This window comes from Salvelinus alpinus, chromosome 2 (genome assembly GCF_045679555.1).
Source record: "Salvelinus alpinus chromosome 2, SLU_Salpinus.1, whole genome shotgun sequence".
NCBI lineage: Eukaryota > Metazoa > Chordata > Actinopteri > Salmoniformes > Salmonidae > Salvelinus > Salvelinus alpinus.
Window position 1 is genome coordinate 44,979,052 of NC_092087.1, and position 25,354 is coordinate 45,004,405.

At 43.8% G+C, this 25,354-nt stretch overlaps 1 protein-coding gene and 1 long non-coding RNA gene across 3 annotated transcripts in view; one reads left to right on the forward strand and one right to left on the reverse strand.

The window, feature by feature from the left end:
* camk1a (calcium/calmodulin-dependent protein kinase Ia) overlaps nt 1-25,354 on the forward strand; it is a 55,275-nt gene that overhangs the window by 27,401 nt on the left and 2,520 nt on the right. Inside the window, exons 3-12 of one of the 2 annotated variants that reach the window (XM_071381161.1) lie at nt 11,504-11,635; nt 14,025-14,099; nt 14,707-14,845; nt 16,343-16,469; nt 16,999-17,074; nt 17,422-17,534; nt 18,341-18,419; nt 21,208-21,295; nt 21,819-21,996; nt 24,960-25,350. In XM_071381161.1, coding sequence (XP_071237262.1) covers nt 11,504-11,635; nt 14,025-14,099; nt 14,707-14,845; nt 16,343-16,469; nt 16,999-17,074; nt 17,422-17,534; nt 18,341-18,419; nt 21,208-21,295; nt 21,819-21,996; nt 24,960-24,976 — 1,024 coding nt within the window. In that variant the 3' untranslated portion in view covers nt 24,977-25,350. Of the gene's footprint in view, nt 1-11,503; nt 11,636-14,024; nt 14,100-14,706; nt 14,846-16,342; nt 16,470-16,998; nt 17,075-17,421; nt 17,535-18,340; nt 18,420-21,207; nt 21,296-21,818; nt 21,997-24,959; nt 25,351-25,354 lie in introns of those variants that run through there. The other variant, XM_071381154.1, reaches the window with a different exon arrangement.
* On the reverse strand, nt 2,921-3,846 carry LOC139550931 (uncharacterized). The gene is made up of 2 exons (XR_011670153.1): nt 3,448-3,846; nt 2,921-3,064 (listed from the first exon to the last, which is right to left on the reverse strand). It is a non-coding gene; the product is annotated as an uncharacterized lncRNA (long non-coding RNA).

A 25,354-nucleotide genomic window follows, 5' to 3' on the forward strand; every position in this document is an offset into this window, starting at 1 on the left:
GCTGTACTCAGGTTTGCTTTTTCGGTAAAGTTTTTTTGAAATCTGACAGCGGTTGCATTAAGGAGAAGTTTATCGAAAGTTCCATGTATAATACTTGTATCTTTTATCAATGTTTATTATGAGTATTTCTGTAAATTGATGTGGCTCTCTGCAAAATCACTGGATGTTTTGGAGGTAAAACATTACTGAACATAATGCGCCAATGTAAACTAAGATTTTTGGATATAAATATGAACTTTATCCAACAAAACATACATGAAGTCCTATGAGTGTCATCTGATGAAGATCATCAAAGGTTAGTGATGAATTTTATCTCTTTCTGCTTTTTGTGACTTCTCTCTTTGGCTGGAAAAATGGTAGTGTTTTTCTGTGACTAGGTACTGACCTAACATAATCGGATGGTGTGCTTTCGTCGTAAAGCCTTTTTGAAATCGGACACTGTGGTGGGATTAACAACAAGTTTATCTTTAAATTGAAGTAAAACACTTGTATGTTTGAGGAATTTTAATTCTGAGATTTCTGTTGTTCGAATTTGGCGCCCTGCACTTTCACTGGCTGTTGTCAAGTCGATCCCGTTAACGGGATCTCAGACGATCTCAGCCGTAAGAAGTTAAACATCATTAACACAGAGGCTGCTGCCTACATACAGACTTGAAATCATTGGCCACTTTAATAATGTTTACATATCTTGCATTACTCATCTCATGTACAGTGGGGAGAACAAGTATTTGATACACTGCCGATTTTGCAGGTTTTCCTACTTACAAAGCATGTAGAGGTCTGTAATTTTTTATCATAGGTACACTTCAACTGTGAGAGACGGAATCTAAAACAAAAATCCAGAAAATCACATTGTATGATTTTTAAGTAATTAATTTGCATTTTATTGCATGACATAAGTATTTGATACATACAGATGTATTCAGACACTTTACTCAGTACTTTGTTGTAGCACATTTGGCAGCAATTACAGCATCGAGTTTTCTTGGGTATGACACTACAAGCTTGGCACACCTGTATTTGGGGAGTTTCTCCCATTCTTCTCTGCAGATTCTCTCAAGCTCTGTCAGGTTGGATGGGGAGCGTTGCTACACACCTATTTTCAGGTCTCTCCAGAGATGTTCGATCGGGTTCAAGTCCGGGATCTGGCTGGGCCATTCAAGGACATTGAAACTTGTCCCGAAGCCAGTCCTGCATTGTCTTGGCTGTGTGCTTAGGGTTGTTGTCCGGTTGGAAGGTGAACCTTCGGCCCCAGTCTCAGGTTCTGAGTGCTCTGGAGCAGGTTATCATCAAGTATCGCTCTGTACTTTGCTCCATTCATCTTTCCCTCGATCCTTACTAGTCTCCCAATCCCTGCCGCTGAAAAACATCCCCACATGATGCTGCCACTACCATGCTTCACCGTAGGGATGGTGCCAGGTTTCCTTCAGACGTGACCCGACGCTTGGCATTCAAGCCAAAGAGTTCAATCTTGGTTTCATCAGACCAGAGAATCTTGTTTCTCATGATCCGGGAGTCTAGGTGGCTTTTGGCAAGCTCGAAGCGGGCTGTCATGTGCCTTTTACTGAGGAGTGGCTTCCGTCTGGCCACGGTACCATAAAGGCCGGATTGGTGGAGTGCTGCAGAGAGGTTTGTCCTTCTGGAAGATTCTCCTATCTCCACAGAGGAACTCTGGAGCTCCTTCAGAGTGACCATCGGGTTCTTGGTCACCTCCCTGACCAATGCCCTTCTACCCCGATTGCTCAGTTTGGCCGGTCAGTCAGTTCCATATAAGAATGATGGAGCCCACTGTGTTCATGGGGACCTTCCATGCTGCAGCATTTTTTTGTGTCCTTCCCTAGATCTGTGCCTCGACACAATCCTGTCTCGGATCTCTACGGACAATTCCTTCGACCTCATTGCTTAGTTTTTGCTCTGACATATACGGTCAACTGTGGAACCTTATATAGACAGGTGTGCCTTTCCAAATCATGTCCAATCAATTGAATTTACCACAGGTGGACTCCAATCAAGTTGTAGAAACATCTCAAGGATGATCAATGGAAACAGGATGTACCGGAGCTCAAATTTTGAGTCTCATAGCAAACAGTCTGAATACATACAGTACGAAAATAAGGTCTGATTTAAAAAAAGAAATACATTTTCAAAAATGTCTAAACCTTTTTTCGCTTTGTCATTATGAGGTAATGTGTGTAGATTGAGGAAAAATATTTATTTATCCATTTTAGAATCAGGCTGTAACTTAACACATTTTATTTTTTTATTTAAAAAGTCAAGTCAGTTAAGAACAAATTCTTATTTACAATGACGACGCTGGGCCAGTTGTGGGCCGCCCTATGGGACTCCCAATCACAGCCAGTTGTGATACAGCCTGGAATTGAACCAGGGTCTGTAGTGACACCTCTAGCACTGAGATGCAGTGCCTTAGACCGCTGCACTACTCGGGAGCCCAACTGTGGAAAAAGGGTCTGAATACTTTCCGAATGCGCTGTAAATGCATATCAAACATGAAATGATTACAGCATTATATTATTGCTACCTTTTCTCTCCTTGCAGGGGATTAGACAGATCACCAGGCCTCAACCAGAAACACTTGTAATTTTGTATAAATGTTAACATTTGTTTTTACTGTATCGGTGCATGATTCTTTAAAACACAGGAATTATTTATTTTGTACAATGGACTAAGGGAGTGACATCAAGGAGATTAACTTCCAACATTCACAAGCTTGTTCAGTGCACAAGAGCAAATTGTGTAATGACAGCCACAGGTTTTTTTTTATATGCAGGACCGTACTTTACAGGTTCTTGTTCATCAAATTGTGGTCTAAATTGAAGACTTGCAAACAGTGCAATCCCCTGGGACAGAAATCACATCTGTATTTTAGAATGAGCTTCATAAATTACAATGTCCTGACAAATCTGGATAAACAATATGGGTGAATTTATTTTAACATTGTGATGTTGCACACTCCTGAATAATATTCTTGGATATGGCGATTACGGTGGTGTCTGGGAGCTTCACAACAAGTTATTTACATGTGCAGGGTGGGATGTCCTTCAACCTGGAACAAGCAGAGAGGAGAGGAAAGAAATTAACCTCACTGCTCAAATGTCAGTGCTGGTTCAAGTTGCTTAAGCCACAACTACCTTTATTACTCTGCAATCATTTAACAGTTTTGCATATTTTTAGGCTTGGTCAAGTTTACAGAAAGAGTAGAAAAATGTAGCCTCAAATTGTAACTAGTAACACATACCCCAATGGTGCAACACAATAAGGGAAGGGAAAGTGGCAAGAGAAAGTTAGCTAGGTAATCAAACACTGCAGCTAGGTAGCAAAACAGACTCATCAACAGGATGTACAAATAACTTGGCTGGCTATTGGGCAGGACTGTTTTCTCCTGCCAATGCAATGGAGTGAAACGTGATCAGGTGCCCACTTTAGTACCTGAAAACGATTTGCTGGCTCGCAAGTTCACCAATTCAGAATTTAAAACTGTCCGGTTCTTCACAATTGAGACATTGCTGAATCTACGACTAGTTCGTTTAGGATGTTCATCTCGAAAACAGCCGATATAAGCAGGATGAGATCGCCTGCTGTCGTGGCCAACGTGTTAACTAGCTAGCTTAGCAACGGACTCTTAAGGGATAGCCTCCTTACATGGGATTGGGACACGCAAATTTTGACACCCTGCCTCGAAAGTCTTCCTCAAAAGGCAGCATCCTTATTATCGCCAGCTGCTGTCTCGTTAAACCATAAATTCGCGTTAAATTCACCCACGCAGCTGATCTCAATTGCAAACATTGGGCACCTCATTACTGCTCAATAAAAGATGCTTGCAACCACAGTCGTTCAAGATATGTTCGCCCTCTGGTTGGTATTGTCATTGCAACAACTAAGTCCTTTTTGAACAGAGTAAGGCTGATTGATTTATTTGACAAGCATTCCGTACAATATAAATAAAATATTTCCTCGTTGAAATCTACTTTTGCAATCTACCCGACAATTTGTATGACTAGAACCTAATGTTGGTGTAGCTTACTGACTTATTTTATTAGTTTCCTATTTATGTTATCCAAAAGTGTCTGGTATGGTCATTTCTAATCAAGATTGGGGGTAAAATAACACTTGACTGTCCATATTTGAACTGTGTAACTTGACATCAAGTCAATCGGGGTATTGAGTTATTTGTGCCAATTTTGAGTTAATTCGTAACCTTAGGATACATTTGACCAGGGGTCTCCAACCCTGTTCCCGGGGAGCTACCCACCTGTAGGTTTTCGCTCCAACCCCAGTTGTAACTAACCTGGTTCAGTTTATCAACCAGCTAATTATTAGAATCAGGTTGGAGTGAAAACCTACAGGACAGTAGCTCTCCAGGAACAAGGGTGGTGAGCCCTGCACTAGACACTTGTATGTCGTATCCCAGTGGAGACCAATATCTATCTTGTGGTATTAAGCTATATAAAACGATGGTTGTTGATGTGTATGGCTGCATTTTAGATCCATTTTTGTACATTTGAATGTTGCAGTAATAGGACCTAGGCCTAGCATTTGCACAAGCAAGAGAGAACATCATTTTGATAGCAAGCCCTGATCCAATGACTCAACTGCACCCGCATGGAGAGAAAGATAACTGCTCATTTTCCGCCAGCTCACAAGGCTCATTTTAATTTCCTGATGCTAACATATGGAATTGTTTTAAGATGGTCATATCATGGATAATTTAGCTATTTGATTTTGAATTGTATCTCTCTTCCGTTTCTTTTTATCCCCAAAAAACTCCCTAGTCCTTGCCAATGACAAGTGTACCCTTAACATGATCCAGCCACCACGCTTGAAAATATGTGTTGGATTTGCCCCCAAAAGTTAATCTTTGTATTCATGATGTAAAGGTCAATTCTTTGCCAAATATTTAGCAATTTTACTTTAGTGCCTTATTGCAAACAAGATGCATGTTTTGGATTTTTTACAATTCTGTACAGGCTTGCTTCTTTTTACTCTGTCATTTACAGTGCCTTCGGAAAGTATTCAGACCCCTTGACTTTTTCCAAATTTTGTTAGGTTACAGCCTTATTCTAAAATGTATTAAATCGTTTTTTTCCTCATCTACACACAATACCCCATAATGACAAAGTAAACAGGTTTAGATATTTTGGGGTCTGAATACTTATGTAAATAAGGTATTTCTGTTTTTGAATTTTAATAAATTTGCAAAGATTTCTAAAAACCTGTTTTCGCTTAGTCATTATGGGGTAGTGTGTGTAGATTACTGAGGATTTGAAAAATATGTTTTAATCCATTTTAGAATAAGGCTAAATGTAACAAAATGTAGAAAAATTCAAGGGGTCTGAACACTTTCCGAAGGTACTGTAGGTTAGCATTGTAGAGTAACTACAATGTTGTTGATCCATCCTCAGTTTTCTCCTGTCACAGTCATTTAACTCTGTAACTGTCACGGGTGTCCTCCTCCTCTTCAGACGAAGAGGAGGAGTAGGGATTAGACCAAAGTGCAGCGTGATATTTGGACATAATGAAGTTTATTAAAGTACTGACGAAAACAGAAAAACACTTCAAACTACAAAATAAGAAAACGACGTAGACAGACCTGAACATGGAACTTACATAAATGCACGAAGAACTCACGAACAGGAACGGACTACATCAAATGAACAAACAAACCGAAACAGTCCCGTGTGGTGCAACATACACAGACACAGAAGACAATCACCCACAAACAAACAGTGTGAACAGCCAACCTATATATGGTTCTCAATCAGAGGAAACGTCAAACACCTGTCCCTGATTGAGAACCATATAAGGCTAATTACAAGTGATCTAAACATAGAAACACAAAACATAGAATGCCCACCCCAACTCACGCCCTGACCAACTAAACACATACAAAAATAACATAAAACAGGTCAGGAACGTGACAGTAACTGTTTTAAAGTTACCACTGGCCTCATGGTGAAATTCCTGAGCGGTTCCTTCCTCTCCGGCAACTGAGTTAGGAAGGACACCTGTATGTTTGTAATGACTGGGTGTATTGGTACACCATCCAAAGTGTAATTAATAACTTCACCGTGCTCAAAGGGATATTCAATGTCTGCTTCTTTTTATTTTACCCACCTACCAATAGGTGCTCTTTGTGAGGCATTGGAAAACCTCCCTGGTCTTTGTGGTTGAATTTGTGTTTGAAATGTGCTGCTCGACTGAGGGACCTTATAGATTTTTGAATGTGTAGGGTACAGAGATGAGGTAGTCATAAAAAAATCATGTTAAACACTATTATTGCACACAGAGTGAGTCCATCCAACTTATTATGTGACTTGTTAAGCAAATGTTTACTCCTGAACTTATTTAGGCTTGCCATAACAAAGAGGATGAATACTTATTGACTTAAGGCATTTCAGCTTTTAATTTATTAATTTGAACATTTTTAAAAACATAATTCCACTTTGACATTATTGAGTATTGTGTGTAGACCGGTGACACAATTCAGGCTATAACATAACAAAATGTGGAACAAGTCAAGGGGCATGAATACTTTCTGAAGGCTCTGTATTTAACCCCAAAGAACGGTTATTTTGTCTATGTATTATCTTTTACCAGATCTATTGTGTTATATTCTCCTACATTCCTTTCACATTTCCACAAACTTCAAAGTGTTTCCTTTCAAACGGTACCAAGAATATGCATATCCTTGCTTCAGGGCCTGAGTTACAGGCAGTTAGATTTGGGTATGTCATTTTAGGCGATTTAAAATTAAAAAAGGGGCGGATCCTTAAGATGGCAGATCTGTATATGAATTTGCATTTGGCTCACAACACTTGTTCGATTTGATAAGGTAATGAAGCTATTATACAGTAGAGAAGACATCACCACATACAGTACATGTCTATTTGGATGTGGATTCTAAAAGCACACTGGTATCATTACACATATTGGCACTGGCCACTACAATGTTTTGGTAATCTGAGAGCCCACAGGGACTCCGGTTTACATCAATAGCTAATGGCAAATGTTGACTACAAGCCAGTGTATTACTGTGCTGTGCGTGTATGAACAGTGTGTACTGCATGTGTATTCAATCCAAATGTTTGTGCACCAAATATTTGGGCTCGTTTGGGTGATGGGTGCGATAGTTCTCTCATGGCTGAGATTTATTCCCATGCTAATGATGGAAAGTGTACAAGCTCAGAGCTAGAAGGTTAGTGATGTTTCTTCAGACTCTGTGCGTGTGCGTGCATGTGTGCCTGCGCGCGGTCTGTCACGCTCCGTTCCTCCCCCCTCTCTCTCCCCCTGCATGTCAACCTAGGTTAAACACAGCCTCCTTTCCTCTCTGCCTCTCATTCTCACTCACCACTCATATTCTTGTGTGCACTCAGATCACTGCACTAGAGACACATTACACTAGCTGAACCATCGCTGGCCTGCCTATTTATCTATGGCATATTTAATCCATTTTCCATTATGGGAAATTAATCTCTCAACCCACATATCTGAGATGGTGTTGGTGTCACCATTGCTAAGGATAATATCAATATTGTGGCATACTGGAAGTGTTATAAGCAATCATCTGTGGTAGTCGTGTTATTCTATAAATAATTTAAATACCAGTATGTATTGTTTTTCAGATAGCTGCTAAGCTTCCGTTTTAGGGCTAGGAATTGCCAGTGACTTCACGAATACGATATCATGATACTTAAGTGCCGATACAATATGTATTGCTATGCTCACGATTCTATATGTATTGCGATTCAATATTGTGAAACATTTATCGATACTTGGAGTCAAAGTATAGATATAATATCCCTTACAAATATTTTTTGGGGGGGCAAATTTGTTTAAAATTAAATAGTGTGCAAAACAATGTTACCAGAAGTTTGCAAATGTTTGCCACTAGTGGTGAATCTGCGGCAAACCTTTGGCAACAATAATATTTATTGCCACTAATGGCAAATAGTTGAAGAGGGATGCTGGCCTTCTAGGCAGAGTTCCTCTGTCCAGTGTCTGTGTTCTTTTGCCCATCTTAATCTTTTCTTTTTATTGGCCAGTCTGAGATATGGCTTTTTCTTTGCAACTCTGCCTAGAAGGCCAGCATCCCAGAGTTGCCTCTTCACTGTTGACGTTGAGACTGGTGTTTTGCGGGTACTATTTCATGAAGCTGCCATTTGAGGACTGCGTCTGTTTCTCCAACTAGACACTCTAATGTACTTGTCCTCTTGCTCAGTTGTGCACCGGGGCCTCCCACTCCTCTTTCTATTCTGGTTAGAGCCAGTTTGCGCTGTTCTGTGAAGGGAGTAGTACACATCGTTGTACGAGATCTACAGTTTCTTGCCAATTTCTCGCATGGAATAGCCTTCATTTCCCAGAACAAGAATAGACTGACGAGTTTCAGAAGAAAGGTCTTTGTTTCTGGCCATTTTGAGCCTGTAATCGAACACACAAATGCTGATGCTCCAGATACTCAACTTGTCTAAAGAAGGCCAGTTTTATTACTTCCTTAATCAGCACAACCGTTTTCAGCTCTGCTAACATAATTGCAAAAGGGTTTTCTAATGATCAATTAGACTTTTAAAATGATAAACTTGGATTAGCTAAAACAACGTGCCATTGGAACACAGGAGTCATCGTTGCTGATAATGGGCCTCTGTACGCCTATGTAGATATTCCATAAAAGATCAGCCGTTTCCAGCTACAATAGTCATTTACAACATTAACAATGTCTACACTGTATTTCTGATCAATTTGATGTTATTTTAATGGACCAAAAATTTGCTTTTCTTTCAAAAACAAGGACATTTCTAAGTGACCCCAAACCTTTGAACGATTGTGTGTGTGTGTGTGTGTGTGTGTGTGTGTGTGTGTGTGTGTGTGTGTGTGTGTGTGTAATTCACCAGCTAAGTAAAGATGCACATCTGCTTCTAATCCTGTCCTCGGTTGAAACGGACCTCCTCTGTGTGTGTGATAGTTACACTATGTTTAGCTCTCTGGATTGAGGGAGGGAGTGAGCCATACACTCTACCTTGATTGTCCCTTTCATGGGCCTCAGGCCCTCAGCTCAGTGGTCTTTAAGGGTTGCCAGGCACAGGCCATTAGGATTTTACTGACAGACTACGAGAGAGCTTTGTGTCCTTGTGTCCTAGTGATAAAATATCAGTTAACATTTACTGTAAAACAGGCCAGGGCAGGCTTTATAGGTACATCGCGAATATAGAGTTTTTTTCTGGGTCGAACAGCACAAATAAAGCAATGGCTTGTCTCCTTTTCCAGGTCGATGAGAAGTGCAACTTTATTTGATTTTGTTGCTTGCAGGCTAAATTTGAAGACAATTATGTGGACGGGGAAGTGCAGTGAATGCGTGAGATTTGATCCCCTCTTTTTGGAATCAGCCTAACCATGCAACCCTTTCTGCACCACTGGCTCATTGAGCACAAGACTGAGGGCCATGGGTGGCAGGAAGTCTCATCATGGGGTGTCAAGGACTTACAGCGACTTTCAAAATGAATGCAAGGGGAGTAAACAAGATATGGGAATTCAACAGAATGCATAGGATTAGAATATATTACATTTAAGTTATGTAATATAGTTTAAGTTATTTAAGTGTGTGTGCCTGTGCGTGTCCGTGTGTGGTTGGTGTAATGCTCAGCTCAGTGATAGACAGTGAGTGAAAGTGGTGCGCCAATGTACCCTACAGCAGTGCTGGGTTGTTCGTGACAGCGGCTGAGAACCGTAAAGTTTACATGCTTTCAATTAACATTGACATTTTAGTAATTTAGCGGACCCTAATCCAGAGCGATTTACAATTAAGAGATGAAGAGATGTGCTGTCGGCCAAATGAGGTTGTCAGGCTCACCAAATGGGATAGAGGGGCCTTTATGTTGATTCTCTCAGAACCTCAGCATCGTAACTGACCCTCCACTCATCCTCATGCCCTGTAGCAGGGAGCGATGGAACTGACCACAACAAGTGATAGAATTACCATAACGCCCCAGTTCTCTGTGAACGTGCGTGCCCATCAGTGCATGTTTTTGCTCAATACCAACCAGACTGTTATGTGGGTTTACTGGGTTGCTCTTTTTTGGTTGCATTCCTTCTATAAGGAAATATTCCTTCTATAAAATTGAATAAATAATAGCATCAAGTTGTGTGTGAGTGTTGTTTAACAAGGGGAATGAGTCGAGAGAGAGAGAGATCACAGCTGCAAGTGGGATGTGCTCTCAAAGATGTCCTCCAGTAAAACAATGTTGGTGTGCTTGATTCTGAAAAGAGAGATTTTTTTTGCGAGGTTGTATAATAGCTGGTAACGTGAGTGTACACGTCTTCATCGTCATCTGTCTCTAACCGCATCTGTTTCTGATTGCACAGCGTGCGCGCGCGTGCACATGGCTGTGTGTGTGGGTGGCCTATTGAATAATTCACAATGGAGACATTGCTGTAGTGCCTCAAACTGTTTGCCATGTGAACTTTGAGACTGACAGGTAGGTGGTAGTGGCGCTATCCCAAATAGCAGCGAGAGAGACTGGCTTGTAGAATTTTTTTAAATATCTAGATGGAGTGCTGTTTCAATGGTTATTTTTGTGGGAGTCAGACAGGGTTGGGGTTGGGATGGGTGATGTGGATGGCTAGTGATGATGAGTGAGCAAACACTTGTGTTTTTGTTTATCCAGCCTCTCCTCTGCCCTGAACCCCACAGGACCTGGCTGCCATGACACACACAGCTGTGGAGAGCCTGGAGTGCATGTGATGTTCCTGGTTATAGTAGCTAGTCCTCCTTGGGGAAACCCTCCCTGGGGGGAGAGAACCTGTGCTGCTACTGGGAGGGATGGGATGAGAGAAACAGGATGTGCCTTATTAGAGGGTGGCCGTGGGGACACCGTCCATGGGTAGAGAGGTGCTGCTGGCATGGGTTAGGGACAGACACGATGTGCCTGGTTATAGCAGCCATGGGGAGGCCCTCCCTGGGTGGAGAGAGCCTACGTTCGTGGGAGAGATGGTGGACAGAATGTGCATGGTAATAGTGGCTGGCCATGGGGAATGTGTTGGACAGGTTGTGCCTGGTTAGGCCATGGGGATCTATGGGGGATACCCTCAGCCGCCCTTGGTGTGTGCTCTCTCTGAGGAGGAAGGGAGGCTCTTTCTGTAGCCACACTCGCCCCACCAGGAGTCATGCAGCTCACGTGCGAACACTCTTTGTGCAAAGTGATCCACACGCCTTATTTCCCAAGAACTCCACCTATTGAGTTGGGTCAGACCCTTTCCTCTTATTAAAATGTCACTATCGTTTTAGTAACCCACCTTTTGAGACAAGCAGGCCTTATTGACTTGGGTTCTAGGGACCAAGACTAACTGCCTCACTTTTGCATTGGTGACATACGTTCAGCAACACATCTTTAACCCATTTTAATGTACAGTATTTGGATTGGTCTTTGCAGTTAGTAAGTGTAACTGTAAGCGTGTGTCATATTTTTGAACATGTGTGTTTCCTGTGCTCCAGGGGGGCGTTCTCGGAGGTGGTGCTAGCAGAGGAGAAGGGGACCCAGAGGCTGGTGGCCATCAAGTGTATCCCCAAGAAGGCTCTGCAGGGGAAGGAGAACAACATCGAGAATGAGATCGCTGTGCTGCACAGGTCAGTAACATAGAGAATTAACACAACAAAACACACCACACCACACCACTACATAACTCGATATCCTTAATGCTAGAATCCGCAGTTGAAACAATTACAAAGCGGCCACGCGCCTCTGTTTTGGTAAAATGCAAACTGATGGGCCTGAAGAAATGTAATCATTCTCAAATACATAAACAGAGCTATGGGTGCAAGGACTGACCTTCCATGATATCAACATTATAGTTTAAACCATGTTTTGAGGCTATGCAATGTTTGTTTATATTTACGTTGTTTACAAACATGAGTAATACCAACTTATATTTTGGGTTCCGATGGAAGTGACAGGTGAACTGAGCTCATGAGGCATTTCTAAGTTATAGCCTATTCTTCAAGAATCAATGGGTAGGCTACATATCAATAATTAATACGTCCAAAAATGGACGTAGCAACTGCAGATTCCAGCTTTAATAATGAATACCAGGTCGTTTCCCCATCATCAGTCATGAAAATATTTTAATACTCATTACGTTCAGGCTCAGGAAAGAGGCTGAAGGCGGCAGGTAGCCTAGCGGTCGTGCCAGTAACCGAGAGGTTGCTGGGTCAAATCCCCGAGCAGACTAGGTCTAACATCTGTTGCTGTGCCCTTGAGCAATGCACTCAACCCTAATTGCTCCTGTAAGTCGCTCTGGATAAGAGCATCTGGTCAATTACTAAAATGTAAAATCGAAATTATAAACTGGGTGGTTTCAGCCCTGAACGCTGATTGGCTGACAGCCGTGGCATACCACGGGTATGACGAAACACTTATTTTTACTGCTCTAATTACGTTGGTAATCAGATAATAATAGCAATAAAGAACATAGCAACTCTGCTTTGCATCGTGCATAAGAACAGCCCTTAGCTGTGCTTTATTGGCCATATACCACAACCTCTTGGGCCTTATTGCTTAAGTAACACACAGGATCTGTCAATGTAAAGAATTGACAGCATGGTATCTATCTATTGGCTCATGGTAATGTACGGCAGAGCCAACTTGATGTTAAGCAGTGGATGCCAGTGGAGAAGGGGTACTGGCTGGATGCATGATACAGTACGTTATATATATGTGTCCTGTCAGTAGAAACACCAGGATTGTGCACCGGAAATGTCAGGAGTAAAGAAGATAAACCTATTTTTAGTGTCCTTGTTGCTAGGGCAACAGCACATACAGAGGCGGGGGGGAGATGTGTGTGTGTGTGTGGAGTTCCCTGCAGCAGTGTGATGGAGAGAGAGAAATAGAATTGAGGGGAGGGAGAGAGACATACTCATAGACATACACATTGACATCCTCTCTCCTCCATCCTCTCGCTCTTTTCTTTACAGCAACAACACACAGTGTCACATATCGCCTACATGAATGCTTACAGTGTAACAACGGAGCAATGTCCTGCCTCAGCCTTGGATGTCTCGTTGTTGGCTTGTGTATTACCAGTGCTGTTCCTGCCAGTGTAATTCCCTCAGTAACTATAGAACTCCCACTAACTGGCTCGCTTCTCTCTCGTCTGTGGTGCTGCATCAGGACATGGACACTGGTGTGTTCAGCCAACGTCAGGAGCTGTCTCCAAAATATATCCATATATTCTGGATAGAGATGATGAAACACTCCTCTGTCAGAGACTACTGTACGTTTTGGTGTGAGAAGAAAACAACCGGCCCCACGATATTACAAGTTCTCTATTTATGGGATGAGGCTTTGTGTATGGTATTCCTACATACTCTTAAACACAGCAATGGTGCCACCTGGTGATCACATGACAGTATTGAGAGCGAGACACCGTGCAGCATAGTACTGTACACTGAGTATACCAAACATAAGGAACACCTTCCTAATAATTGAGTTGAACGTTTTCCCTCAAGAACAGCCTCAATTCATTGGGCGTGGACTCTACAAGGTGTCAAACGATCCACAGAGATGCTGGCCCATGTTGACTCCAATGCTTCCCACGGTTGTGAAGTTGGCTAGATGGGCTTTGGGCGGTGGACCATTCTTGACACACACGGGAAACTGTTGAGTGTGAAAAACCCAGCAGCTTTTGCAGTTATTGACACAAACCGGCACCTGGCACCTACTACAATACCCCGTTCAAAGGCACTGAAATATTTTGTCTAGCCATTCACCCTCTGAATGGCACATACAATCTATGGCTCAAGTCTTAAAACTCCTTCTTTAACCTGTCTCCTCCCCTTCACCTACGCTGATTTGAAGTGGATTTAACAAGTGACATCAATAAGGGATCATAGCCTTTACCTGGATTCAGTCGATGTCATGGAAAGAGCAGGTGTTCTTAATGTTTTGTGCACTCAGTGTATATTGTCATAATAATATCCCTGTCTTTCTGTCTTCTTTGTGTCTTTCTTTCTTTTTCAGAATCAAGCACACCAACATTGTTTCACTGGAGGATATATTTGAGAGCACATCCCACTTGTACCTGGTCATGCAGCTGTGAGTCGGCTCTCTCTCTCTCTCGTTCTCTCTCTCTCTCGTTCTCTTTATCTCTCTCTCTGTCTCTCTTTATCTCTCTCTCTCTCTTTATCTCTCTCTCTCTCTCTCTCTCTCTCTCTCTCTCTCTCTCTCTCTCTCTCTCTCTCTCTCTCTGTCTCTCTTTATCTCTGTCACCCCTCTCTCCCCTTCTTATTCAGTGTTCTGGTAGAAATACTGTAAGTCATGAATCGGGGACAGATTGCTGGACTGGTGTGGGGTAAGAGTTGAAGACATGTTTTTCCTTTCTTCAAATATTGTGTTTAGGAGAAGCATAACAGTGAGCGGACATTCCTTTTTTCTGTATGTATAGGACCTTCTTTTTGTCCAGCACCTGCAAGTAAGTATTATACGTAAGTAGCATTGGCTCGTGCGTGCCGGGAACGGCTTATAGGAGTAAGGGCCTATCCCCTTTCTGTAGCATGAGGCAGCTTGATGTACAAGTACACCCCCTGGACAGGACACTAGTCTATAGCAGGGCCTTACTGCCACACAATCTCCTTAATGTTGTGTGCCAAGCAGGGAAGCATCGGGTCCCATTTTTAGTATCATGGATGTGTGTCTCTGTCAGGGTGTCTGGAGGGGAGCTGTTTGACCGCATCGTAGAGAAGGGTTTCTACACGGAGAGAGACGCCAGCCAACTCATCCACCAGATCCTGGACGCTGTCAAATACCTCCATGACATGGGCATCGTACACAGGGACCTGAAGGTATGGCAACTCGACACTCACACACACTCACACATGCACGCACGTGCCTTACACACACTCACACATGTACGCACGTGCCTTACTCACACATGCACGCACGTGCCTACACACACTCACACATGCATGCACGTGCATACACACCCTCACACATGCACAAACACACACACTCATACATGCACGCACGTGCCTACACACACTCACACATGCACAAACACACACACACTGACACATGCACGCAAACCAGGGTTGGGGTCAAATCCATTTAAATTCCAGTGAATTCAGAAATTCTAAGTGTTACTCATTGAAAAGCATTGAATAGATTTGGAATTTCGGTGTACTTCCTGAATTGTCTGGAACTGAAAGATAATTGACCCTGACGCGCACACACATACATACATACACACACCTCCACGACATGGTCATACCATACATGGTCATCCTACACAAGGTCATCCTACACAGGGTCATCACATGGTCATGCTGCACAGGGTCATCACATGGTCATGCTGCACAGGGTCATCCTACACAGGGTCATCCTACACAGGCTCATCCAACACAGGGTCATCCAACACATGGTCATCCTACACGGGGTCATTTTACACATGGTCATCCAACACAGGGTCATCCTACACAGGGTCATCCTACACAGGGTCATCCTAGACATGGTCATCCTAGACATGGTCATTCTACACAGGGTCATCCTAGACATGGTCATTCTACACAGGGTCATCTAACACAGGGTCATCTAACACAGGGTCATCTAACACAGGGTCATCCTACACAGGGTCATCCTACACAGGGCCGATCTGCTTGTTTCCCTCCTTGGAGAGTCAGTTGATGAGATCTTGTACTGTTGTGAAATGGTCATGATTCCTGTAGAAATAGATACATTAGTATTAGATGCTGTCCATTAGATTAGTACTCAAAAATAACAACCACTCCAATTACTCTTTGTCTTGCATTGCTACACATCCATGTCTCGTGTTCACCAATGTGAGAAAGCTGGAAATCTAGGTTAATTTACTCCTCTCCTGCCAAATTATAATTTTCATATTTAAATATTTTACATGGATACAGCTGTTGGTGCAATGTTGCCAAGCAATCACTATTTGACCATTTGAACATGGAATGCAACAGATCCTCCCTCAGGTTTAGGCATGCTGCCACATCCCAGGCTGGAAGAAGAGGTGCCAATGTACTCCCTCAACAACTTTTCTTGCCAATTATTTCTTACCGGAATCATTAAGGTTTCTGTAAGAAAAGCTTCGAAGCTCCAGTTGTAATCTTTTCACTTTTTATCATAACGTCATACCCTAATTTTCTCTCTCACTCTATCTCTCTTTCCCTTCTCTCTTTCTCTCTCTCTCTCTCTCCCTTCTCTATTTCTCTCCCTGTCTCTCGCTTTCTCGCTCTCTCTGTCTCTCCCCTCCACACTCTCACTCTCACCCTCTCTCTCTCACTCTCTCTGTCTTTCTTTTGTCTCTTTTCTCTCTCTAGCCAGAGAATCTGTTGTATTACAGTATGGACGAGGACTCTAAGATCATGATCAGTGACTTCGGCCTGTCTAAGATCGAGGATACAGGCAGTGTCATGTCTACAGCCTGTGGGACCCCAGGATACGTGGGTAAGAGATCTGTGCGTGCATGAGTGTGTGTGTGTGTCCATGTGTTTGTGGGTGTGTGCATGCGTGATCTCTCTCACTACCCCCTCTCTTTCTCTCCCTGATCCATTCACAACCTCCTCCTCGCATGCCATTTATGTTGGAGTGCTATTGTATCAACTGTTAGTCCTTCAAAAGCTCTCTGTCTTTCTCTCGCTGTGTGTGTGTGTGTGTGTGTGTGTGTGTGTGTGTGTGTGTGTGTGTGTGTGTGTGTGTGTGTGTGTGTGTGTGTGTGTGTGTGTGTGTGTGTGTGTGTGTGTGTGTGATGTAACCCACTAGAGCTCTGATTGAGAGGGTAAAACACGAACTTCAATGGACTCTGTCGCAATCAGTCCCTCCGTCTTTCTCAATCACGCTCTCCCTCTCTGTCTTTCTCCCTCTTAGCCCCAAATCTCTCTCCCTCTCTGTATTTCTGACTCTCCATCTCTGTATTTCTGACTCTCCCTCTCTTCCTCTCTCCTCCTCTGACTTTGCGGTTTCATGTTGTTGGCAGCTCCTGAGGTGTTGGCTCAGAAACCGTACAGCAAAGCAGTAGACTGCTGGTCCATCGGAGTCATCTCTTATATTCTGTAAGTTATCTGCTTAGTCCCCCAACACAAATACAGTCTCATACTCTGTATACTGACTGGTGCTTGTGCATTTAAACATCTGTTATAGAACACTCGCTAGAGCAGCTCGGTCCAAAAGTTGTACAATTCTTAAATGGTTTTGTCCGTGTCCTTCAATGATCTTCACACCCCCACGTTATTTGGTATGGTCGTGTTGGTATGGTCGATCTGTGGCTGGGACTCTTGGCACTTAATAGCGCTACAGTGATATTACATCCTTACAACCCAATTTAAATGGGATATTTTATTAACTGCGTTCGATGTATGGGAGCAAAAAGTGTTCCCTCATGTCATATGAACTCTTTCAGGTTGTGTGGCTACCCTCCGTTTTACGACGAGAACGATGCTAAGCTGTTTGAGCAGATACTGAAGGCAGAGTATGAGTTTGACTCTCCTTACTGGGATGACATCTCCGATTCAGGTATCTTAAACACACTTTTTACTTTTTTTTGATAATAGAAAAAAAGTCAGAGGATCACACAAAAAACACAATAAAAGCATGAATCCTTTTTCAATGATCTGCACTCGTTTCAAAGACATAGATTACATTGAACTGTGAATGAATACCATGTCTACTTTGTGTGGATTTGTAAGCCATTGATTGTACTGTACCATACACAAGTATGTGGACACCCCTTCAAATGAATGGTATCGGCTATTTCAGCCACACCCGTTGCTGACAGGTGTATAAAGCACACAGCCTCGTAATCTCCATAAACAAACATGGGCAGTAGAATGGCCCATACTGAAGAGCTTAGTGACTTTCAACGTGATGCCGTCATAGGATGCCACCTTTCCAACAAGTCAGCTTGTCAAATTTCTGCCCTGCTAGAGCTGCCCCGGTCAACTGTAGTGTAAGTGTTGTTATTGTGAAGTGGAAACGTCTAGGAGCAACAACGCGAAGTGGTTGGCCACACAAGCTCACAGAACGGGACCGCCGAGTGCTGAAGCATTTAGTACATAAATATCATCTGTCCTTGGTTGCAACACTCACTACCGTGTTCCAAACTGCCTCTAGAAGCAACATCAGCACCATAACTGTGAAGGATGTTATAGCAGCAAAGATGGGGCCAACTCCATATTAATGCCCATGACTTGGAATGAGATGTTTGACGAGCAGGTGTCCACATACTTTTGGTCATGTAGTGTATCTGGAGATGTAAATTGGTAAGGAATCAACAATGTGAATGTTCAGTAATGATTTGAAACTGTTTTGATTAATTCCAGCTAAAGACTTTATCTGTCACCTGATGGAGAAAGACTTCATGAAGAGATATACCACTGATCAAGCACTTCAACACCCCTGGTACTACAAGCTTTCCCCAACCACAACCCTAGCCACAACCCTAGCACCAACCACAACCCTAGCCCCAACCACAACCACAACCCTAGCCCCAACCACAACCCTAGCCCCAACCACAACCCTAGCTCCAACCCCAACCCTAACCCTAGCTTCATTTCCACATCCTAGTTCAACCATAACCCTGATCGCAACCCTAACCCTAGCTTCATGTCCACATCCTGGTTTAACCCTGACCCTGACCGCAACCCTAACCCTAGCTTCATGTCCACATCCTGGTTTAACCCTGACCCTGACCGCAACCCTAACCCTAGCTTCATGTCCACATCCTGGTTTAACCCTGACCCTGACCGCAACCCTAACCCTAGCTTCATGTCCACATCCTGGTTTAACCCTGACCCTGACCGCAACCCTAACCCTAGCTTCATGTCCACATCCTGGTTCAACCCTGACTCCAACCCTAAATCTAACTTCATTTACACATTCCGGTACACCATAACCTCAGCTTAGGTTGAGGTTTATCTGAACATCTTGGTTCATATGCAGAAACATACAGGTATCTGCCAAAATAAAGGAAACACCAAAATAAAGTGTCTTAATAGGGGGTTGGGCCACCACGAGCCGCCAGACCAGCTTCAATGCGCCTTGACATGGGTTCTACAAGTGTCTGGAACTCTATGAGGATGCGACACTATTCTTCCACGAGAAATTTCATAATTTGGTGTTTTGTTGATGGGATGTTAATTCCTTAATTAACTCAGTAACCACATCTGTGTAGAAGCACCTGCTTTCAATATGCCTTGTATCCCTCATTTATTTAGATGTTTCCTTTATTTTGGCAGTTACCTTTACATAAAATGCGATGTCGTACAACAATAAGAAAATTAAACACAAGTAAAATATATAATAAGCCTAACTCTATGAACAGTACATCATCAATAAGTGATAAGTCATAAACAACAAAATGGCATACCACCAAATCAATAAATATGCATATCAATGTCTTTAGTGATATAGCAATACATTTGCATAGTTTGAGAGCTCTTGGCAAGAAAGAACTCTGGTTGTTGCTGTGTACAGTAGGGGTTAGAAACTTGTGCAGTAGACTCAGTGGTGGAAAAAGTACCCAATTCTCATACTTGAGTAAAAGTAAAGATACCTTAATAGAAAATGACTCAAGTAAAAGTGAGTCACCCACTAAATTATTACTTGAGTAAAAGTATTTGGTTTTAAATATACTTAAGTATCAAAAGTAAATGTAAGTGCAAAAATATACTTAAGTATCAAAAGTAAAAGTATAAACCATTTCAAATTGGGCTTCATTCCGTCTGCATGGGAGTGAGTTGTAGGGCTTCATCCCGTCTGCATGGGAGTGAGTTGTAGGGCTTCATCCTGTCTGCATGGGAGTGAGTTGTAGGGCTTCATCCTGTCTGCATGGGAGTGAGTTGTAGGGCTTCATCCTGTCTGCATGGGAGTGAGTTGTAGGGCTTCATCCCGTCTGCATGGGTGTGAGTTGTAGGGCTTCATCCCGTTTGCATGGGAGTGAGTTGTAGGGCTTCATCCTGTCTGCATGGGTGTGAGTTGTAGGGCTTCATCCCGTCTGCATGGGAGTGAGTTGTAGGGCTTCATCCCGTCTGCATGGGTGTGAGTTGTAGGGCTTCATCCCGTTTGCATGGGAGTGAGTTGTAGGGCTTCATCCTGTCTGCATGGGTGTGAGTTGTAGGGCTTCATCCCGTCTGCATGGGAGTGAGTTGTAGGGCTTCATCCCGTCTGCATGGGAGTGAGTTGTAGGGCTTCATCCCGTCTGCATGGGAGTGAGTTGTAGGGCTTCATCCCGTCTGCATGGGAGTGAGTTGTAGGGCTTCATCCCGTCTGCATGGGAGTGAGTTGTAGGGCTTCATCCTGTCTGCATGGGAGTGAGTTGTAGGGCTCCATCCCGTCTGCATGGGAGGGAGTTGTAGGGCTTCATCCCGTCTGCATGGGAGTGAGTTGTAGGGCTACATCCCATCTGCATGGGAGGGAGTTGTAGGGCTTCATCCCGTCTGCATGGGAGTGAGTTGTAGGGCTACATCCCGTCTGCATGGGAGTGAGTTGTAGGGCTCCATCCTGTCTGCATGGGAGTGAGTTGTAGGGCTCCATCCTGTCTGCATGGGAGTGAGTTGTAGGGCTTCATCCCGTCTGCATGGGAGTGAGTTGTAGGGCTACATCCTGTCTGCATGGGAGTGAGTTGTAGGGCTACATCCTGTCTGCATGGGAGTGAGTTGTAGGGCTACATCCTGTGTGCATGGGAGTGAGTTGTAGGGCTTCATCCTGTCTGCATGGGAGTGAGTTGTAGGGCTACATCCTGTCTGCATGGGAGTGAGTTGTAGGGCTACATCCTGTCTGCATGGGAGTGAGTTGTAGGGCTCCATCCTGTCTGCATGGGAGTGAGTTGTAGGGCTACATCCTGTCTGCATGGGAGTGAGTTGTAGGGCCTCATCCTGTCTGCATGGGAGTGAGCAGTAGGGCTACATCCTGTCTGCATGGGAGTGAGTTGTAGGGCTGCATCCTGTCTGCATGGGAGTGAGCAGTAGGGCTACATCCTGTCTGCATGGGAGTGAGCAGTAGGGAGTTCCAATAATGCGGCAGCGTCGTCTCTGAATGTGTTCTAAGACCTTAGAGAGACACTTCAAGCCCTTCAATGCATTCTGGCGTTCAGGCTGGTTTAACCAGGCTACGATGCCTACGTCCCACAACCCAAACTTCAGACAGCTTGCCCCACCCTGCTCTCATCTCTCTCTTTTCTGGTTTTCAGGATCTGTGGAGACACAGCTCTTGATAAAAACATCCATGAGTCTGTCAGTGCTCAGATCAAGAAGAACTTTGCTAAAAGTAAATGGAAGGTCAGTGGCTCAAAATCACAGCTTTGATAACTCTCATGTTCTTACTCTTTTTATTAGTTTATCTCTCTCTGTCCTCTCTCTAATTTATATGGTTCCTACGTTTTTTATGGTGGTTGGATAAATCACTGTGCATTTCTCACCTTCAGCTCTCTCTCAATTCAATTTCAATTCCATTTAAGGGCTTTATTGGCATTGGGAAACATATGTTAATATTGCCAATGCAAGTGAAGTAGATAATAAACAAAAGTGAAATAAAAAATAAAAATGAACAGTAAACATTACACTCACAGAAGTTCCAAAAGAATAAAGACATTTCAAATATCTCTCTCTCTCTCTCTTTCTCTCTCTCTCTCTCTCTCTCTCAACCCCTTCCCATTGTCTCTCTCCCAACCCCCTTCCTCTTCTCTTCCATCCCCCCTTTCTCCTCTATCTCTCTTCTCTCTCCCCTTTCTTTTGCTCTATCCTTTTCTCTCTTTCCCCCTCTCCCATCTCCCCCCTTTCCCCTCCCTTTCCCCCCATATAGCAAGCGTTCAACGCCACAGCGGTGGTGAGACACATGCGGAGACTGCAGCTGGGTACCAGCCTAGAGGGCCCCAGCCAGATCACCCCCACCAGCCCCTGTCACGCCCAAGCACTCCTGCTGCAGGAGGAGGACGAGGAGGAGGAGGAAGAAGAGGGACCGGGGGTAGAGGAGGAGAGCTGTAAGTGAGACAAACACTGAGCCTGTCCCCCACTCAGCCAGACACCTCTCTCTCTCACTCAGACTCTCACTCTTTCTATCTATTCTATCTATTTGAATCTATTCTTCCGTGCCCAGAAACCTGCTCCTTTTACTCTCTGTTCTGAACGCACTAGACGACCAGTTCTTATAGCCTTTAGCCGTACCCTTATCCTACTCCTCCTCTGTTCTTCTGGTGATGTAGAGTTTAATCCAGGCCTTGCAGCGCCTAGCTCCACTCCCATTCCGCAGGTGCTCGTTTGTTGACTTCTGTAACCATAAAAACCTTTGTTTCATGCATGTTAACATGAGAAGCCTCCTCCCTAAGTTTGTTTTATTCACTGCTTTAGCACACTCCGCCAACTCGGATGTCCTAGACGTGTCTGAATCCTGGCTTAGGAAGGCCACCAAAAATCCAGAATTTTCCATCGCTAACTATAACATTTTCCGACAAGATAGAACTGCCAAAGGGGGCGGAGTTGCAATCTACTGCAGAGATAGCCTGCAGAGTTCTGTCTTACTATCCAGGTCTGTACCCAAACAATTCGAGCTTCTAAAAAATCCACCTTTCCAGAAACAAGTCTCTCACTGTTGCCGCTTGTTATAGACCCCCCTCAGCCCACAGCTGTACCTTGGACACCATATGTGAATTGATTGCCCCCCATCTATCTTCAGAGCTCGTACTGATAGGTGACCTAAACTGGGACATGCTTAACACCCCAGCCTTCCTACAATCTAAGCTAGATGCCCTCAATCTCACACAAATTATCAATGAACCTACCAGGTACAACCCCAAATCTGTAACCATGGGCACCCTCATAGATATCATCCTGACCAAACTGCCCTCTAAATACACCTCTAAATTGACCTCATTCCGTCAGTAGAGGATGCCTGGTTATTCTTTAAAAGTGCTTTCCTCACCATCTTAAATAAGCATGCCCCATTCAACAACAAAAAAACACAAAAAAACAGGTACTGATATAGCCCTTGGTTCACTCCAGACCTGACTGCCCTTGACCAGCACAAAAACATCCTGTGGCATACTGCATTGGCATCGAATAGCCCCCGCGATATGAAACTTGTTAGGGAAGTTAGGAACCAATATACACAGGCAGTTAGGAAAGCAAAGACTAGCTTTTTCAAACAGAAATTTGCACCCTGTAGCACAAAGTCCAAAAAGTTCTGGGACACTAAAGTCAATGGAGAATAAGAGCACCTTCTCCCAGCTGCCCACTGCACTGAGGCTAGGAAACAGTGTCACCACCGATAAATCCACGATAATTGAGAATTTCAATAAGCATTTTTCTACGGCTGGCCATGCTTTCCACCTGGCTACCACTACCCCGGTCAACAGCCCTGCACCCCCCACAGCAACTTGTCCAAGCCTCCCCCATCTCTCCTTCAGCAAAATCCAGATAGCTGATGTTCTGAAAGAGTTGCATAATCTGGACCCCTACAAATCAGCCGGGCTAGACAATCTGGACCCTCTCTTTCTAAAATGATCCGCCGCAATTGTTGCAACCCGTATTACTAGCCTGTTCAACCTCTCTTTCGTATCGTCTGAGATTCCCAAATATTGGAAAGCTGTCGCGATCTTCCCCCTCTTCAAAGGTGGAAACACTCTAGAACCAAACTGTTACAGACCTATATCTATCCTACCCTGCCTTTCTAAGGTCTTCGAGAGCCAAGTTAAGAAACAGATCACTGACCATTTCGAATCCCACCGTACCTTCTCCGCTATGCAATCTGGTTTCCGAGCTGGTCATGGGTGCACCTCAGCCACGCTCAAGGTCTTAAACGATATCATAACCGCCATCGATAAAAGACAATGCTGTGCAGCCATATTCATCGACCTGGCCAAGGCTTTCGACTCTGTCAATCACCACATTCTTATCGGCAGACTCAACAGCCTTGGTTTCTCAAATGACTGCCTCTTCTGGTTCACCAACTACTTCTCAGACAGAGTTCAGTGTGTCAAATTGGAGGGCCTGTTGTCCGGACCTCTGGCAGTCTCTATGGGGTGCCACAGGGTTCAATTCTCGGGTCGACTCTCTTCTCTGTAGACATCAATGATGTCGCTCTTGCTGCTGGTGATCCACCTCTACGCAGACGACACCATTCTGTATACGTCTGGCCCTTCTTTGGACATTGTGTTAACTAACCTCCAGACGAGCTTCAATGCCATACAACTCTCCTTCCGTGGCCTCCCAACTTCTCTTAAATGCAAGTAAAACTAAATGCATGCTCTTCAACCAATCGCTGCCCGCACCTGCTCGCCCGTCCAGCATCACTACTCTGGACGGTTATGACTTAGAATATGTGGACAACTACAAATACCTAGGTGTCTGGTTAGACTGTAAACTCTCCTTCCAGACTCACATTAAGCCTTTGCTAGGTAAAGCCACGCCTTATCTCAGCTCACTGGTCACCATTGCAGCACCCACCTGTAGCACGCGCTCCAGCAGGTTTATTTCACTGGTCACCCACAAAGCCAATTCCTCCTTTGGCCGCCTTTCCTTCCAGTTCTCTGCTGCCAATGACTGGAATGAATTGAAAATATCACTGAAGCTGGAGACTCATATCTCCCTCACTAACTTTAAGCATCAGCTGTCAGAGCAGCTCACAGATCATTGCACCTGTACATAGCCCATCTGTAAATAGCCCATCCAACTACCTCATCCCCATATTGTTATATATATTTTTTTGCTCCTTTGCACCCCAGTATCTCTACTTGCACATTCATCTTCTGCACATCTATCACTCCGGTGTTTGCTAAATTGTAATTACTTCGCCACTATGGCCTATTTATTGCCTTACCTCCCTTATCTTACCTCATTTGCACACACTGTATATCGATTTTTTCTATTGTGTTATTGACTGTACGTTTGTTTATGTATAACTCTGTGTTGTTGTTTGTGTCGCACTGCTTTGCTTTATCTTGGCCAGGTCGCAGGTGTAAATGAGAACTTGTTCTCAACTGGCCTACCTGGTTAAATAAAGGTGAAATAAAAATTAAAAAATTAAAAATCTCACATAGCCGCCAGTACTGTGGAGCCTCTGAGCAAGTACAGTGTTGTGTACAGTACTCTATTGGTACTCTAGTAGTACAGTACTCTAGTCACAGGAGGCTGCTGAGGGAAGAAAGGTTCATAATAATGGCTGGCACAGAGCAAATGGAATGGCATCAAACACCTGGAAACCATGTGTTTAATGTATTTGATACCATTCCACTGATTCCACTCCAGTCATTACCACAGGCCCGTCCTCCCCAATGAAGGTGCCACCAACCTCCTGTGACTCTAGTACAGCACTGTGGAGTACTGTCCCTGTCATCAAGCTCT